Source organism: Capra hircus, chromosome 21, assembly GCF_001704415.2.
Source record: "Capra hircus breed San Clemente chromosome 21, ASM170441v1, whole genome shotgun sequence".
Classification (NCBI taxonomy): Eukaryota; Metazoa; Chordata; class Mammalia; order Artiodactyla; family Bovidae; genus Capra; species Capra hircus.
This window is the reverse complement of record NC_030828.1, coordinates 69132737-69151144: the sequence shown is the minus strand read 5'-3', so window position 1 is coordinate 69151144 and position 18408 is coordinate 69132737. Positions and strand designations below refer to the sequence as shown.

The window sequence follows — 18408 nt, the reverse complement described above, 5'->3', positions numbered from 1 at the left end:
GAGTCAAAGGCTTTAGCACAGTCAGTGAAGCAGAAGTATATGTTTTTCTGGAATTCCCTTGCTTTTTCTATGGTCCAGCGGATGTTGGCAATTTAATCTCTGGCTCCTCTGCCTTTTCTGAATCCAGACTGCACATCTGGGAGTTCTCTGTTCACTACTACTGAAGCCTGGCTAGAAGGATTTGCGGTCTAACCTAACTAGTTGTGAAATGAGTGCACCTGTATGATCGAACATTCTTTGGCTTTGCCTTTCTTTGGAATTGGAATGAAAACTGACCTTTTCCAGGCCTGTGACTACTGTTGAGCTTTCTAAATTTGCTGGCATATTGAGTGCAGCACTAATGGTGCCATCTTTTAGGATTTGAATTAGCTCAGCTGGAACTCCACTAGCTTTGTTCATAGCGATGCTTCCCAAGGCCTGCTTGACTTCATTCTCAGGCTGTCTGGCTCTAGGTGAGTGATCACACCATCATGGTTATCCGGGTCATTAAGACTTTTTTTTCCCAGTAGTCATGTACTGATATGAAAGTTGGACCATAGAGAAGGTTGAGCACTGAAGAATGGATGCTTTTGAATTGTGTTGCTGGAGAAGACTCTTAAGAGTCCCGTGCCCAGCAAGGAGATCAAATCAATCAATCCTAAAGGAAGTCAACCCTGAATATTCATTGGAATGACTGATGTTGAAGTTCCAATACTCTGGTCACCTGATGCGAAGAGCGGACTCAGTGCTGGGAAAGACTGAGGGCAGGAGAAGAAGGGGGCGACAGAGGGTGAGACGGTTGGATGGCCTTACTTACTCAGTGGACGTGAGTCTGAGCAAACTCCCAGACAGTGAAGGACAGGGAAGCCTGGCGTGCTGCAGTTTGTGGTGTCACAAAGAGCTGGGCATGACTTGGCTCCTGAACAACAGCAGAGGCCTTTTTGCGCAGCTCTTCTGTGTCTTCTTGCCGCCTCTTCCTAACCGCTCGTGCTTCTGTTAGGCCCACACAACTTCCGTCTCTTGTTGCGCCCGTCTTTGCGTGAGCTATTGCCCTGGTTGCTCCAGTTTTCTTGAAGAGGTCTCTAGCCTGCCGTACCCTGTTGTCTCCCTCTATCTCCTCGCACTGCTCACTCGAGGAGGCTCTCCGGCCTCCCCGCGGGCTCTGCGCTGAGTCGGGCGCATCTTCCCTTTCTCCTCTGCCCCTCACCCCCCTTCTCTTCTCAGTGGTGTGTGGGGCCTCTTCAGACCGCCGCTTGGCCTTCTCGCATCTCTCCTCTTTGGGGTGGTCTTGGTCACCACCCCCCGACCGTGTTATGAGCTTCCATCCGTAGTTCTTCACGCTCTCAGTCTACCGGATCTAACCCCTTGAATGTGTGTGTCATCTCCACTGTTTAATCATAAGGCTTTTGATTTAGGTCAGACCTGAATGGTCTTGTGGTTTTCTTTACTTTTTTCAATTTAAGCCTGAATTTTGAAATAAAGAGTTCATGATCTGAGCCACAGTCATCTCCAGGTCTTGTTTTTTGTTTTTTTTTTTTGTTTGTTTTTTGGCTTTATAGAGCTTTTCTGTCTTCAGCTGCAAAGAGTATAATCAGTTAGATTTTGGTATGACCGCCTGGTGATGTTCGTGTTTAGAGTCATCTCTTGTGTTCTTGGAAGAGGGTGTTTGCTTGACCAGCGTGTTGTTCTCTTGGCAAAATTCTGTTAGCCTTTTCCCTGCTTCTCTTTGTGCTCCAAGGTCAAACTTAACTGTCACTCCAGCTAACTCTTGACTTTCCACGTTTGCACTCCAGTCCCCTATGATGAAAAGGACATCTGTTCTGGGTGTCAGTTCTAGAAGGCCCTGTAGGTCTCCAGCCACTCGACATCAGCCTTTCTGGCACTGATGGTCGAGGCATAGACTTGGGTTACTGTAGTGTTGAATTGTTTGCCTTAGAAATGAACTGAAATCATTCTGCTTTTTTTTTTTTTGAGATTGCATCCAAGTACTGCATTTCAGACTCTTTCATTGAGTATGAGGGCTACTCCATTTAGTATAAGGTATTCTTGCCCACAGTAGTAGATGTAATAGTCATCTGATTTAAATTTGCCCATTCCCATCCATTTTAGTTCACTGATTCCTAATAAGTTGATGTTCACTCTTGCTGTCTCCTTGCTGACCACTTGATTCTTGGCCCTAACATTCCAGGTTCCTATGCAATAGTGTTCTTTACAGCATTGGTAAAAAGAGGGTGAATAGGCTGTCTTTGTCTCTTGTAAAGATGTTAAGGAAATAGTCATGGCAACAGTCGACAAAGAGGGACCAAACCATGTTTGAGTAAAGAATTAAGGGATCTCTGCTCCTTCTGGGGACATGTGAGATTCTACACAGGTGCGGAAAGTTTCCTTGTGGGTCAAAAGCCAGGGAATAACGCCAGGCCGTAATGAGTCTTGCTCCTCCCGGAACTTCGCTTTGAGATCCAGCTTGGCTGAGGGCCGGTGCACACCCAGGGGAGGGTCCTGAGACAAATTAGCCTGCGGGCAGCTGTGGGCAAAGCAAGATGACTGGCTTGAAGGCAGACAAAGATCCGGAACACTGCCACCCCCTGTAGCTCAATTCTTAAAGAATCTGCCTACAATACAGGAGACCTGGGTTTGATTCCTGGGTTGGCAGGATCCTCTGGAGAAGGGAATGGCAACCCATTCTTGCCTGCATTCTTGCCTGGGAAATCCCATGGACAGAGGAGCCTGGCAGGCTAGAGTCCCTGGGGCCCCAAGCGTTGGCCATGACTTAACGACTAAACCGCCAAACTTCCCGGACGTGGGGCGCTCTCTCGAGTTTTCCCTGGTGTCTTTCCACGTGTACTTTTCTTTTTTAACATACTTTTCAGTTTTACCTTCTGCCACCTCATCTGAATTCTTTCTTGACAAAGCAGGCAAGGACCAAGGCTGTCCAGTGGCAGGTCCTCTCTGACCCCTGAAAGGTTTGGAAAAACACTAGCATGGCCCCCAGCTGACCAGGCACCTCTCCACTATGACCCAGCTCCCTGAAAATGCCCTCCGGAGAGAGCCCAGCACGGCCAGCACCCTCCCAGGCCCTGGCCGCCTTCTTGGAGCTGTCCCTGAGCAGGACCCTCCTCCGCCCTTGGGGAGGGTCCAGTCTCCTCGGTCCCCGGTGTCTGTGAGGATGGAGTCTTGACTGCATCCTGCATCCAGGCCGGCTGGTGGACACAGAGGCCTCATCGCATGCAGGCGGCCACCCTTCCTGGTCCCTCTCAGGAGCCCTGGGCCCATCCCGCTTTTCCTGTGGCACAGCCATTACCTCCGTGCAGCCCAGGCTGAGCACAGTGTCCCCAGCGCCCTCTGAGGTCCTGCTCACTGACCAGTGTGTCCTGAGCACTGAACCAGGTCCCTTTGACATCCCTCCCCCAGCTGCCCCTCCTGGCCTGCTTTCACTGGTCCCCTCCTGCTCTGGGTTTCCGGCACCAACCAGCCTGTTTGGGGCAGAACTGTGACCCCAAATTCAAATCTTGCAGCCCTGACCCCCAGACCTCAAACGTCACTGCTTTTGGAGGCGGCGTCTCTGAAGAGGTGATGAGGGTGAGCTGGGATCCCAGGGTGGGCCCTTGTCCAGTCTGACTGGAGACCCTCTAAGAGGAGGTGAGGACAGAGACAGGCACAGAGAGGTGTGCCCGTGAGGACACGGCATCTACACCCCACGGAGACAGGCCTCAGCAGGAGCCGGCCCTGTGCTCCTGGATCCGGGGTCCCAGGCTCCAGGGTGTGAGTGGTGACGCCTGTGGTCCAAGCCCCCTGCGGTGTTTGTTACAGCCTCCTGTGCTGACCACCCAACACGGGGCACTTGTCTGTGGCTCCCCTGGTGCCAGGCTGGCCTCTGCCTGGGAGGCGGAGTGGAGCCCTAGGGGCGGGTCGTGGGTGGGGGTCAGGCACCCATGAGTCAGGTAGGGATGGGACCAGGGACCCTGGGTGCAGGTGGTGGGGGCAGGAAGCCCGGGGCCAGTGGGGGTGGGGCAGCCGGGCTGTGGACTCCTCAAAGGGAGAAGGTGTGTCAACATACGGAGACTGGCCGGTGAGCTGGGTGAAGTCAAGACGCTTTATTGTCGTTAAAGAGATAAAGAGACAGCAAAGAGCAGGCTACCGCATTGCGCAGCAGAAGCTTCCCAAGCCCCAGGCTGTGGTCCTTCCAGTCCTGGGGCAGCGCCTCCCATCCAGAGAAGCCCGTGCACATTTCTGCAACGACGGGAGAGTCTGTCCCGAGAGGCGGGGTGGGCCCGGGGCCCGGGGCTGGGCCTCTGTGGGTCTCTGGTCTCACCTCTCACCCCCGCTCTCGGTGCAGGCCGAGCTCCTGGGGGAGTGTCAGGCTGTTGGCCACCGGATGGACTGGCTGCCCTGCCGTCCTGTGTCCTGGGAGCCCCTGCAGCTCTGTCCACTGGGAACCGGTCACCAGGCCCGTCTCCAGGCGGCCCGTTGGCGGGACGTCACCCCTTCCCCACCGGCGCTCCTGCGGCCTCTGTGGGCCCAGGCCCTGCTCCCAGCAGCGTCCTCGGTGGAGGTGACCTGAGTGACCGGTAGTGGTCCTCCCAGGAGCTTGCCTGCTGGGAGGCTGGGCCCCTGCAGGACAGCTGTTCCCAGGGATCTGACACAGGGGCCTCCCCCGGGGACCTGTGGTCTGGATCCAGGCCTGGGTAAGATGCGGGGGCTGGGCCCTGTGCATAGGGTGTGGGGACTCAGCTTCCTCCCCCAGGGACCTGCGGTCTGGATCCAGGCCTGGGCAAGATGCGGGTGCCCTGTGTAGACTGCCCTGGACCCAGCCTCCTGCTCCTCCAGGCAGAGCTGAACTCCGACGTGTGTGTTCCTCGTGGGGGACTCGCAGCCCACTGGTGTCTTGCAGGCTTCCCAGAGGCCCTCAGCGTCCATCAGCTCGGTGGGGTCTACGCCTGCTGTCCACTCGGGTCTCCGGGGATGGGGGCAGGTTTTGGTGACCATGAGGCCTGCGGGTAGAGATGCGGGCAAGGCTGGCCAAGAGGTCAGAGGTCGCTGGGTCAGAGCGTGAAGGAGCAGGCCTGGTGCAGGTTGATGCTCGAAATAATGGACGCTGTCCAGATGGTTCTGTGGCCACCCTGGACTCTGCTCACAGGAGCTCTAGGCGCCCTGCCCGATCATATTTCTGTAGTCGGGGACGATGGTCCTCTTCAGCTCCACCACTGATGAGAAGATCCACTTCACCTGGCGGGGGGAACGGGGTGGGGGACGGGGTGAGCAGAGACACCTCGATGCGGGCCTCCCCCAGGGCAGTGAGGAGCAGTGAGGGGCAGAGAGGGGCAGAGATGGACAGAGAGGGACAGAGAGGGGCAGAGATGGACAGAGAGGGACAGTGAGGGACAGAGAGGGACACTGAGGGACAGTGAGGGACAGTGAAGTGATAGGGAGGTGACTCTGAGGGGACACTGAGGGACAGTCTGGTCAGTTAGGGGACAGTTTAAGGACAGTGATGGCAGTGATGGGTTGCTGAGACCGATAGGGAGGAAATGAAGGGCAGAATAGGTGATTAGAGAGCTACCTGACTGGGGGTTATAAGTTGAAAAACACAGGAAACTCCTGTAAATTAACAATTACTCGAGAAAGCAGGTTGGTTTAACCACAAGACTAAGCAGTCTTGCTTAGCAACGAAACTGTGCAACAGCAGCCGGAGATGCGCTCCCGAACAGTGAGGCAACGACGGCCTGAGCCCACGACGGCCTGAGCCCACGACGGCCTGAGCCCACATCCTGCCCTGTGAGCTCAGTGAGCTGAGGACCCCTGAGCTAATACAGGCTCTCTGCACACAAAAAGCAAGCATTTACAGGAAGGTGACTTCTAAAATGAAAGACCCTCATTGTACGGAGACCTAAAATATTTTCCGGAGTCTATGACAGTCCTGACCTGACCATCGAGAGGGAAAAGTAAACTCCTCTAGCCTAACTGGGGGAGGAACTGATGACCAAAACGCGACATATACTCAAGAGAGACCAAGAAGGCGTTTTCCCTTCCCCACTTCTCCTTCGATGGAAACCGGTGTCCACGAAGTTCTCAGGGAGCAGCAGCGCCCCATTACCGCTCGTAAGCGTCACAAGCCTCCTCGTCTAAAAACTCATTTCTCAGCTAGCACTCCACCCTTGCTAAATTCTCCCAACTGACATGAAGGGAGGCATGTGGTACAGAAACTCTTCAGAAGCCCTCTGAAATGACCCCAATCTGTCTCAAGGATACGGTGAAGGGAAAACGAACAGATAGAGAAGGACAGGGAGGGGTAGGGAGGGGCAGGGAGGGGCAGGGAGTGGACAGGGAGGGACAGTGAGGGGCAGGGAGGGGCAGGGAGGGACTCTGCGGGGACCCTGGGGACAGAGGGTGGGCCCCCACCTTGAAGAGGGTCACGGTGGCGCTGTAGCAGACGCTGAGCAGGAAGAGCGTGATGAAGATGGAGATAGTCGTCCAGAGCCCGTCCAGCTCCCCGTCCTGGGCGTCCGCACAGCTCTCCTCCTCCAGCAGCAGATCTGCACAGGGAGGGGGGTCAGTGCTGTGTCTGCCCACGGGGGGCTGGGCGGGGTCATCGGGGCTTCGGGGCAGGGCTCCCTCTGCGGCCGGGGGGGAAGGCGGTGTGATCCCCCATGGGCCGGGCAGGGGTCACCTGAGGTCAGTCTCTGGGCCCCAGCCCCAGCCCTCCAGCCCTGGCCACTGTCTGGGCCTGGCCTGTGGGGTCCTGCTCCCATCCTGAGCTGTGCCCTGAGCTGGGGCCCTGACCCCACCTCCCCGCAGGACAGAGGCTCAGTTCCTGGCCTCCTCTGCCCTGGGGGCCAGGCCTGGAGCCGGGAGGCTCAGCAGAGCGCACGTGCCTGAGCCCTGTCCCCGGGAGGGAGGGCAGACAGTGCCGGGCTGTGTCCCTGTGCCCGAGGGGTGAGGGTGCCAGGACGAGGGGCTGAAGGGGGATCTCAGCCTATGAGGGAGGGGCGTGGGTGCCCCAGGGGAGGCGAGGAAGGATGTCTGACCTGGTCAGTGTGGTCAGTGTGGGAAAGGGCCGCTGAGCAGCCCAAGGGCGCTGGAGGATGGGGACCAGCTGGTGTCCACAGGGAGGGCTCACGAGACCCAGCTCTGGGTCTGGGCCCGTGGGGTCACCCCATGGGTCCCCGAGTTCGAGACCTGAGTGTGTGCAGGCGTGTGGGTGAGTGATGGGGGTGAAGCGTGCTTGTGTGCAGGTGGACGCCTGAGTGCGTGTGGAGGAGGCTGGGTGTGGGCTGTCTCGTGTGCGTGCGGGGCTGGGGCTTGGTGTCTGTGGCTCTGGGCTCAGTGTCCCAGGGAGCAGCTAGGTCCCTGCCCTGGACGTTCAGGGCTCCCAGCCTGGGCCCTTTCAGGCACAGGGACGACCTCCCCACGGGCGCACAGGCCTGGCCCCGGGCAGAGAGAGCCAGGCAGAGCCTCCTGGCCGACGAGGATGACGCCTGACCTCGGGAGCCTGAGGGTGAAGCAGGGCCACCCCCCAGGCCACTCTGGCTCCAGGCAGGCCCAGAGTGGACACACGGACTCAGGGCAACCAGGAACAGGGGCCTGGGGACAAGGACGCGGCCCTGGCCCACGGCGTGGGCTGGAGCAGAGGCGGGAAGCGTTGGGCCTCAATCTCTGAGGTCTCGGGGGCTTCCCCCGTTCCTGCCCAGAGTCCGGCCCAGAATGTGGTGGCTGGAGGGGGCCGTGGAGCTGCGCCTCTGGCCAAGCCCCTCCGAGGCCTCGGGCAGCCCCCAGGTGGCCTGCCGGACCCACTCACTGTGTGTCTGGCCCGGAGAGGGGTCAGCGCCCCCACAGATGCTGAACCAAGCGGCCCAGAGTGGGCTCAGCCCGCCCCCCGCAGGCCTGGCGGTCACCAGGGCTCTGCCTCGGAAAGAACCAGCACAGCGTTGCAGGGTCCCAGGGCGGCCTGGGTGCTTTATTCATGGCGGCCCAGGAGGCATGCACAGAGGGAGGGGCTAGGGCGTCCTGGCTGGACCTGGAGCCCGGGGAGGGCGGGCTGGGGGAGGGCTTGCTGGTGCGGGGGCGTGTGGCTCATTTACCCGGAGGCTTAGAGATGGACTTCTGTGTGTAGTGATTGTGCAGAGCCTCGTGCATCACCACACACGCGTAGGTGTCTCCTTCCTGCCAGCTGCTCTTGTTCACCCTGAGCCTGCTGTACAGGAAGTAGGAGCCGTCGGCGTCCAGCTGGGATGTGGTCGTGCCGTACTTGTCCTCCGACTCGGGCTGCCCATTTCTCTGCCACTCCACGGCGATGTAGTCTGGGTAGAAGCCGGTGACGAGGCAGGTGACGCTGAGCGTGCTTTTGCTGAGCTCTTCCTGGGGTGGGGCCAGGACGTACACCTGCGGCTCCCGGGCCTGCCCTGTGGGGACAGGCAAGCCTGTTAGCACAGAAATCACTCTGATTGGCCCACGGGACCCTCCTGGGCCCGCCCACCTGGCCCACCTTTGGTCCTGGAGATGGTCCTCACGATGGGGGCCGGGAGGCCTTCGTTGTGGACCTTGCACTTGAACTCCTTCCCTCCTGTCCAGTCTTGGTGCTGGATGGGCAGGGCGCTGACCACGCGGAAGGTGCTGTTGAACTGCTCCTCTCTCGGCTTTGTCCTGGCCGTGTGCACCTCCACGTTGTCCACGAACCAGGAGAACTGCACCTCGGGGTCGTCCTGGCCCACGTCCACCACCACACACGTGACCTCGGGCTTTCCAGAGATTGTAAGGGTGTCCTTCGGTTTCGGGGGGAAGATGAAGACAGACGGTCCTCCGGGGAGCTCAGGGGCTTTGGGGAAGACATAACAGGTGTCAGCCCCTGGGCAGACTTCCTCTTGGCCCCACATCCTCGCCTGTGGCCCTCCCAGACCCTGACCACGTCCAGGGTTGATGGTGAGACTGGGTGACTTACGTGGGCATCGGCAATGTTTGCATGGGTCCTCGCATCTAGGCTCTGCTGAGAGAGCAGATTGGGGGTTACCAGGGGCAGGAAGCCATGGGCTGGGCTTAGGGCAGAGGGGCTGGCCCTGGTCTCCTGGAGTGGACACCCTCCCCCGGGGTCGTCTTCTCACCAACACGCTTGTCCACCTTGGTGCTGCTGGCCGGGTGGGCTACGTTGCAGATGAAGGTCTGGGCTCCTGAGGTGCTGGCCGGCACGGTCACCATGCTGCTGAGAGAGTAGAGCCCGGAGGACTGCAGGACGGCCGGGAAGGTGTGCACGCCGCTGGTCAGGGCACCCGAGTTCCAGGTCACGGTCACCGGCTCGGGCATATAGCTGGAGACCAGGCAGCCCAGGGTCACGATGGAGCTGGACGTGTCCCCGCAGCAAGAAGTCAGAGGGTAGACTTTCGGGGGTGTGGTGGAGGCTGTGAGAGAGGAGGCTGGGTGAATGCAGGGTCCAGCAGGACCTCAGGCGCCCAGGCCTGGGGCACCTCTGAGCCCAGCCACCATCTGCTTCCAGGGTCTGACGACTGCCCGGCGTGGGGGCCACCCGGCTCTGTGTGCTGCAGCTGGGATGCCTGGACACAGCTTGGGTCGGTGAGTGTGGCCTCCTGGATTAGAGCCCAGGGCCCCTTCCCTCCTGTTGGAGCCTGGCCTGACCCATGGCCCCTGCTCCCCCAGGCTGGTCAGCTCCCTGGGCCTGCAGCCTGTCTGACTGCTGAGAGGGCGCCCTGTATTTCCTTGCCCCCTCGCACCGCCCTATCAAGTACACCATGCCAAGTCCGGCCCTACCTTGGCTCCTCAGCCACACAGGCTGCTGGGACAGGCGGACCCTCGGCCCAGGAAGTGCAGCCCACCCGGTGCCCTCAGGTCGCCCCTTCCCTGCAGCCTCAGATCCCTTCCTCTCGGGTCTTTGCTCCTCCTTGCTTTGTTCTTCACGCAGACCCTCCACCAAACAGCACCCCCGTCAGCTTGAGGGGAGGCCCACACCCCTGTCTCAGCCCTCCGCCTCACCAGCTGTGGCCGGGGCTCTCCCAGCGCTGTGTCCTTGCTCCCTGACGCCCGCTCCTCGCCCTCGTCCACCACCCACACCCCTGTCTCAGCCCTTTGGACTCAGCTCTGGACGGCTGTGCTCTTGCGCCCATCTTCTCTGCAGGGCCTGCACTGCCCAGTGTCCCTGAATCTGGCCCCATAGCACAAACGGCCGCTTGCACCCTAGACCCTTTCCTACTGGTGTGCTGAGCACACACACGGTCAACTGAGGTCCTCGGCAGGGGCGTGACATCCCAGCGCCTGCTCAGCTGCACCATCTTTGTCTGCCCCCCTAATACCCTGGGAGAGCTCCCTGAACTCCCAGCCCCCTGCTTATCCCCAGAAGCTGTACCTGCTCCCTCAAATCTCCAAGGGCACTTCCTGTGCTCTCAGCACCTGCTCACCCACAAGCTGCACCTGTTCCCACAAAGCAACAGGAGCACCTCCTGTCCTCCCAGCCTCCTGCTCCCCCTCAAGCTGTACCTGCTCCTCCAAATCTCCAGGGGCACCCCATGTCCTCCCAGCCCCCTGGTTACCCTCACAAGCTGTACCTGCTCCCCCAAAACACCAAGGGCTCCCTCTGCCCTCCTAGCCCCCTGCTCATCCGCAGAAGCACGACCTGCTCCCCTAAAGCTCTTGAGATACCCCCTGCTTTCCCAGCCCCCTGTTCACCCTCACAAGCTGCACCTGCTCCCCCAAAGCACCAGGCACACCCCCTTACTTTCAGCCCCCTGCTCACCCTCATAATCTGTGGCTGTTTCCCCAAAGCACAAGGGGCTCACCCTGTCCTCCCAGCCCCTGCTCACTCTCATAACCTATACCTGCTCCCTGAAAGCTCTTGAGATAGCCCCTGCTTTCTCAGCCCCCTGCTCACCCACATAAGCTGTACCAGCTCCCCCAAAGCAGTAGGGGCGCCCCCTGGCCTCCCAACCTCCTAATCACACTGAGAGGCTGTACACACTCCTGCAAAGTACCAGGGGCCCCCACTGTCCTCCCAGCCCCTGCTCACCCTCACAGGCTGTATCTGCTCCCCCAAAGCACCAGGGCATCCCCCTGCCCTCCCAGCCCCTGCTCACCCTCTCAAGCTGTATCTGCTCCCCTAAAGCACCAGGGACACCCCCTGTCCTCCCAGCCCCTGCTCACCCTCAGAGGCTGTACCTGCCCCCGCAAAGCACCAGGCCATCTCCCCACCCTCCCAGCCCCTGCTCACCCTCACAGGCTCTACCTGCTCACCCAAGGCACCAGGGGCCCCCCCGTCCTCCCAGCCCCTGCTCACCCTCACAGGCTGTACCTGCTCCCCCAAAGCACCAGGGGCCCCAACTGTCCTCCCAGCTCCTTGCTCACCCTCACAGGCTGTACCTGCTCCCCCAAAGCACCAGGGCATCCCCCTGCCCTCCCAGCCCCTGCTCACCCTCTCAAGCTATACCTGCTCCCCTAAAGCACCAGGGACACCCCCTGTCCTCCCAGCCCCTGCTCACCCTCAGAGGCTGTACCTGCCCCCGCAAAGCACCAGGCCATCTCCCCACCCTCCCAGCCCCTGCTCACCCTCACAGGCTCTACCTGCTCACCCAAGGCACCAGGGGCCCCCCCGTCCTCCCAGCCCCTGCTCACCCTCACAGGCTGTACCTGCCCCCGCAAAGCACCAGGCCATCTCCCCTACCCTCCCAGCCTCTGCTCACCCTCACAGCCTGTACCTGCTCCCCCAAAGCACCAGGGGCCCCCACTGTCCTCCCAGCTCCTTCTCACCCTCACAGGCTGTACCTGCTCACCCAAGGCACCAGGGCCCCTCCCTGTCCTCCCAGTCCCTGCTCACCCTTACAGGCTGTACCTGCTCCCCGAAAGCACCAGGGGCTCCCCCTGTCCTCCCAGCCCCTGCTCACCCTTACAGGCTCTACCTGCTCCCCCAAAGCACCAGGGCCCCCCCCTGCCCTCTGAGCCCCTGCTCACCCTCACAGGCTGTACCTGCTCCCCCAAAGCACCAGGGGCTCCCCTGTCCTCCCAGGCCCTTGCTCACCCTCTCAAGCTGTACCTGCTCCCCCGAAGCACCAGGGGCTCCCCCTGCCCTCCCAGCTCCTTGCTCACCCTCACAGGCTGTACCTGCTCCCCCAGAGCACCAGGGACACCCCCTGTCCTCCCAGGCCCTGCTCACCCTCACAGGCTGTACCTGCTCCCCCAAAGCACCAGGGGCCCCCACTGTCCTCCCAGTCCCTTGCTCACCCTCCGAAGCTGTACCTGCTCCCCCAAAGCACCAGGGGCTCCCCCTGTCCTCCCAACCCCTTGCTCACCCTCACAGGCTGTACCTGCTCCCCCAAAGCACCAGGGGCTCCCCTGTCCTCCCAGCCCCTTGCTCACCCTCACAGGCTGTACCTGCTCCCCCAAAGCACCAGGGGCCCCAACTGTCCTCCCAGCTCCTTGCTCACCCTCACAGGCTGTACCTGCTCCCCCAAAGCACCAGGGCATCCCCCTGCCCTCCCAGCCCCTGCTCACCCTCTCAAGCTATACCTGCTCCCCTAAAGCACCAGGGACACCCCCTGTCCTCCCAGCCCCTGCTCACCCTCAGAGGCTGTTCCTGCCCCTGCAAAGCACCAGGCCATCTCCCCACCCTCCCAGCCCCTGCTCACCCTCACAGGCTCTACCTGCTCACCCAAGGCACCAGGGGCCCCCCCGTCCTCCCAGCCCCTGCTCACCCTCACAGGCTGTACCTGCCCCCGCAAAGCACCAGGCCATCTCCCTACCCTCCCAGCCTCTGCTCACCCTCACAGCCTGTACCTGCTCCCCCAAAGCACCAGGGGCCCCCACTGTCCTCCCAGCTCCTTCTCACCCTCACAGGCTGTACCTGCTCACCCAAGGCACCAGGGCCCCCCCCTGTCCTCCCAGTCCCTGCTCACCCTTACAGGCTGTACCTGCTCCCCGAAAGCACCAGGGGCTCCCCCTGTCCTCCCAGCCCCTGCTCACCCTTACAGGCTCTACCTGCTCCCCCAAAGCACCAGGGCCCCCCCCTGCCCTCTGAGCCCCTGCTCACCCTCACAGGCTGTACCTGCTCCCCCAAAGCACCAGGGGCTCCCCTGTCCTCCCAGCCCCTTGCTCACCCTCAAGCTGTACCTGCTCCCCCAGAGCACCAGGGACACCCCCTGTCCTCCCAGGCCCTGCTCACCCTCACAGGCTGTACCTGCTCCCCCAAAGCACCAGGGGCCCCCACTGTCCTCCCAGTCCCTTGCTCACCCTCCGAAGCTGTACCTGCTCCCCCAAAGCACCAGGGGCTCCCCCTGTCCTCCCAGCTCCTTGCTCATCCTCACAGGCTGTACCTGCTCCCCCAAAGCACCAGGGACACCCCCTGTCCTCCGAGCCCCTGCTCACCCTCACAGGCTGTACCTGCTCCCGCAAAGCACCAGGGGCCCCCACTGTCCTCCCAGCCCCTTGCTCACCCTCCCAAGCTGTACCTGCTCCCCCAAAGCACCAGGGGCTTCCCCTGTCCTCCCAGCCCCTTGCTCACCCTCACAGGCTGTACCTGCTCCCCCAAAGCACCAGGGGCTCCCCTGTCCTCCCAGCCCCTTGCTCACCCTCACAGGCTGTACCTGCTCCCCCAAAGCACCGGGGGCCCCAACTGTCCTCCCAGCTCCTTGCTCACCCTCACAGGCTGTACCTGCTCCCCCAAAGCACCAGGGGCTCCCCCTGTCCTCCCAGCTCCTTGCTCACCCTCGCAGGCTGTATCTGCTCCCCCAAAGCACCAGGGCATCCCCCTGCCCTCCCAGCCCCTGCTCACCCTCTCAAGCTATACCTGCTCCCCTAAAGCACCAGGGACACCCCCTGTCCTCCCAGCCCCTGCTCACCCTCAGAGGCTGTACCTGCCCCCGCAAAGAACCAGGCCATCTCCCTACCCTCCCAGCCTCTGCTCACCCTCACAGCCTGTACCTGCTCCCCCAAAGCACCAGGGGCCCCCACTGTCCTCCCAGCTCCTTCTCACCCTCACAGGCTGTACCTGCTCACCCAAGGCACCAGGGCCCCGCCCTGTCCTCCCAGCCCCTGCTCACCCTTACAGGCTGTACCTGCTCCCCGAAAGCACCAGGGGCTCCCCCTGTCTTCCCAGCCCCTGCTCACCCTTACAGGCTCTACCTGCTCCCCCAAAGCACCAGGCCCCCCCCCTGCCCTCTGAGCCCCTGCTCACCCTCACAGGCTGTACCTGCTCCCCCAAAGCACCAGGGGCTCCCCTGTCCTCCCAGCCCCTTGCTCACCCTCAAGCTGTACCTGCTCCCCCGAAGCACCAGGGACACCCCCTGTCCTCCCAGGCCCTGCTCACCCTCACAGGCTGTACCTGCTCCCCCAGAGCACCAGGGACACCCCCTGTCCTCCCAGGCCCTGCTCACCCTCACAGGCTCTACCTGCTCCCCCAAGGCACCAGGGGCCCCCCCGTCCTCCCAGCCCCTGCTCACCCTCACAGGCTGTACCTACTCCCCCAAAGCAACAGGGGCTCCCCCTGTCCTCCCAGCCCCTTGCTCACCCTTTCAAGCTATATCTGCTCCCCCAAAGCAGCAGGGGCCCCGACCCTCCTCCCAGCTCCTTCTCACCATCACAAGCTGTACCTGCTCCCCCAAAGAATCAGGGGCCCCCACTGTCCTCCCAGCCCCTTGCTTATCCTCACAGGCTGTACCTGCTCCCCCAAAGCACCAGGGGCACCCCCTGTCCTCCCAGCCCCTTGCTCACCCTCCCAAGCTGTATCTGCTCCCCCAAAGCACCAGGGGCTCCCCCTGTCCTCCCAGTCCCTGCTCACCCTCACAAGCTATACCTGTTTCCCCACATCACCAGGGCATCCCTCTGCCCTCCCAGCCCCTGCTCACCCCGACAAGCTGTACCCGCTCCAGCAAAGCACCAGGGGCTCCCCCTCCCCTCCCAGCTGCTTGCTCACCTACAGAAGCTCTACCTGCTTCCCCAAACACCAGGGACCCCCTGCCCTCCTTACTGCTGCTCACTCACAAGCTGCATCTGCTCCTCCAGATCTCCAGGCCCGCCCCTGCCCTCCCAGCCCCTGCTCTCCCAGCCCCTGCTCACTTGCAGCCTCACTGCCCCCTGTCCCTGGGCTGCCCCCTCAGCCTCTCCTGCCCCTCTGGCCCCTCTGGGAGCCCTCACCCCTGCCCAGCTCCACTCCCTCACCCCTTTATTTCCTGGGCTCAGCTCTCATCCCTGGACTTGCCAGGTGCCCACGCGGCCTCCAGGCAGCCCTCCCCTGGAGGAGCTCTGTCCGCCCGGGCCCCTCCTGGCGGAGGTCCTGCCCTTGCTCTCCGCTCTTCTCTGTCCCTCCACCCACACCCTCCTCTGGCCCCTTGCTGCCTCCAGTTTTCGGGTCACCTGCCTCTCTCCAGCTCCCGCTGCTGGTCCTCAGGGCCCTGGGCTCTGGTCAGCCCCCTGCGTCCTGGGGGGCGGTGGGCTCAGCCCTGTGCTGCCCGCTGTGGCCTCGGAGCCTGGCCGGCCCTGCAGTCCTGCCCCCAGCTCTGCCGCTGTGCTCAGCCCCAGCCCAGTCGGGACCCACAGTCCCCGCACATGGCCCTATCCTGGGACCCACGTCGGCTCCACCAGCCTGTCCAGGAGCCGTCACTGCCCTGGGGTCCTCTCCCTTCCCTACTCCTCAGATCAGACCCTCCTTCCATCCTGGCTGGTCCTCATGCCCACCCAGCCCTGGCCTCCAGAGGCCCTGGTCATGCGCAGCCCTCCCCTCCCGTCTCCAGCCCGTCCTGCTCCTCAACAGCCCACAGCCCCCCCGAGCTTCCCAGCCCCGGGCAGCAGCGCTCTTGGTGCGGTGCCCCCTGCCCGGGTTCCGTCCCCGCGCTCGTCCCGCACCGTGACTAGGGGCAGCTGCCTCCCCCAGGCCCACTCGGCTGCTCCAGCCCCTCCAGGGGTCCCGAGGCCTATCTCCCTCCACGGCTCTCATTCCTGTCCCTGTGTGCTCATCCTCAGGGTCCCCACTCACCCATGGAGGGGGCCGTGCAGGGGCCTCCCCTACAGCCCGGGGCTCCAGGCCCCTTCCCTGCTCTGGCCCCAGACACATGTGCTCCTGGGATCTGTGCGCTGTGTCTGCAGCCCTGCTCCCTGGGACTTGGGCAGCAGTCCCAGGAGGCGTGAGGGCCCTTCCCCCAGTGCCGTGAAGACTAAGAACAGGAATGAAACCTGGTGACGAGACTTGCTTCCTGAAGTTCCCTTTTCTTCTGAGTGTTTTCTGTCTCAGAGGGCCTGGGGGAGTCCAGATGCGGCTGAGGTACGTCTTGCGTGTTGGTGGGGTGGCTTAAACAGCGCCCTTGCACCCAGGGGAGGAGCGGGAATCCCGGCCGTCACGGTGTCGCTCTCCCTCATGCATTGTGCCTGGCCAACCCACCACATCCCAGGGATAAAGTAGGACTCTGGTGTTAATGTATCCACACGACTGCATATACAGTAGATAGCCAGCGAGGACCTACCGTACAGCATAGCGAAGCCCTAGGGATAGGAATAGGGGGAGGGAAAGGAATACAAGGGATCCAGAATGGCAAGTAAGAAAAATGTCACTGTTTGCAGATGACATAATTTAACACATGCAAAATGCTAAAGAAGGTACCAGAAAGCTCCTAGAGCTCCGTAATGAATTGGATAAAATTTATGGGTACAAAATTAATACATAGAAATCTGTTGCATTCTATATGGCAGCAATGAAATACCATAAAGAGAATTTAAGGAAAAAAATCACATTTACCATCCCATCAAAAAGAATAATACCTAGGAATAAACCTTCCCTAGTCAAGGCTATGGTTTTTCCAGTGGTCATGTGTGGATGTGAGAGTTGGACTCTGAAGAAGGCTGAGCGCCAAAGAACTGATGCTTTTGAACTGTGGTGTTGGAGAAGACTCTTGAGAGTCCCTTGGACTGCAAGGAGATCCAACCAGTCCATTCTGAAGGAGATCAGCCCTGGGCTTTCTTTGGAAGGAATGATGCTAAAGCTGAAGCTCCAGTACTTTGGCCACCTCATGCGAAGAGCTGACTCATTGGAAAAGACTCTGATGCTGGGAGGGATTGGGGGCAGGAGGAGAAGGGGACGACAGAGGATGAGATGGCTGGATGGCATCATGGACTTGATGGACGTGAGTCTGAGTGAACTCCGGGAAATGGTGATGGACAGGGAGGCCTGGCATGCTGCGGTTCGTGGGGTTGCAGAGAGTCGGACACGACTGAGCGACTGGACTGAACTGAGCTGAACTGAGGAGGAAATCCCTCTGCTCTGGAAGCTATGGCGCTGATGAAGAAATTGAGGCGACAAGCGGATGGGAAGACGCTCTTGAATCAGAAGAATCGATGGTCGCCAGTGACGCTTCTACCCAAAGCAGCCTATAGGTCCACTGTGACACCTATCAGATGGCCAATGGCAATTTTCACAGACCCAAAACAAACTTTAAAAAATTTTCTGGGTGACATAAAGACCCCAGATAGTCAAAGCAATCTCAAGAAACAAAAATGGAGCTGGAGGCATCGGGCTCCCTGGCTTCAGAGTGAACCACGAAGCTACAGTCGTCAAAACATTACGGTGCTTGCGCAAAACCGAAGTTATAGATTGGTGATCAAAGAAACAGGGTGGACAGCCCAGGAATGATCCCACCCACCCACGGTCAATTCATCTGTGGCACAGGGGGCAAGAGTACAACACGGAGAAAAGACAGTCAGTCTCTTGAATAAGTCCTGGAAAAACTGGATTGTTACTTTCTAATGAATGAACTTATAAATTCTCTAGATCCATGGGCAAAAATAAACTCAAAATGGATTAAAGACAAAAGTGTGAGATGGGAGGCTATCAAAGAGAAAGAGGGAAACATGGGCAAAACACTCTTTGACATAAATCAAGGTGGTATCTTTTTGTAACCATCTCCCAGGGTAACAGAAATAAAAAGAAGATTAAACAAATGGGACCTAATTAAGCTAAAAGGCTTTTGTACAGCATGGAAAACCGTCAACAAAACAATGCTACCTGCAGAATGAGAGAAGATATTTGCAAATCACGTGACCACTAAAGGATAAACTTCCAAAATGTGCAAGCAGCTCATACAGCTCAATAAAAAATAAAAATAAAATAAAGCTAAACAACCCACGAGGAGAGAGAAAACTGGCCAAGGTGGAGTGTTCAGGATCTCTTGCCCCACATTTTGCAAAGAGTGACTGTGTAATAGCTGAGATCGTTTATAGCACTGCACGTGCCTGTCATGAGGCACTGGCTAGGCCAAGGCTTGTGTGTGATATCCACACGTGAGCTCCACCCGGAATGCGGCAGCACTTTACTGCTTCTGCTTGACTGACTACACTAAAGCCTTTGAATGGGTGCTTCACAACAGACTGGAACATTCTTAAAGAGAGGGGAATACCAGACCACATTAACTGCCTCCTGAGAAACCTGTATGCAGGTCAAGAAGTAACAGTTAGAAC

The 18408-nt window shown here is 59.9% G+C and overlaps 1 long non-coding RNA gene and 1 gene segment (V, D, J or C); both read right to left on the bottom strand.

Annotated features, from left to right (window-relative positions):
* Positions 1-18408, bottom strand: part of LOC102185461 — a 133371-nt gene that overhangs the window by 14761 nt on the left and 100202 nt on the right. Inside the window, 1 exon segment of the C gene segment in view lies at positions 9075-9368. Coding sequence covers positions 9075-9273 — 199 coding nt within the window.
* Positions 4054-6521, bottom strand: LOC106503980. Its single transcript, XR_001919842.1, has 2 exons — positions 6379-6521; positions 4054-5205 (listed from the first exon to the last, which is right to left on the bottom strand). It is a non-coding gene; the product is annotated as an uncharacterized LOC106503980 (long non-coding RNA).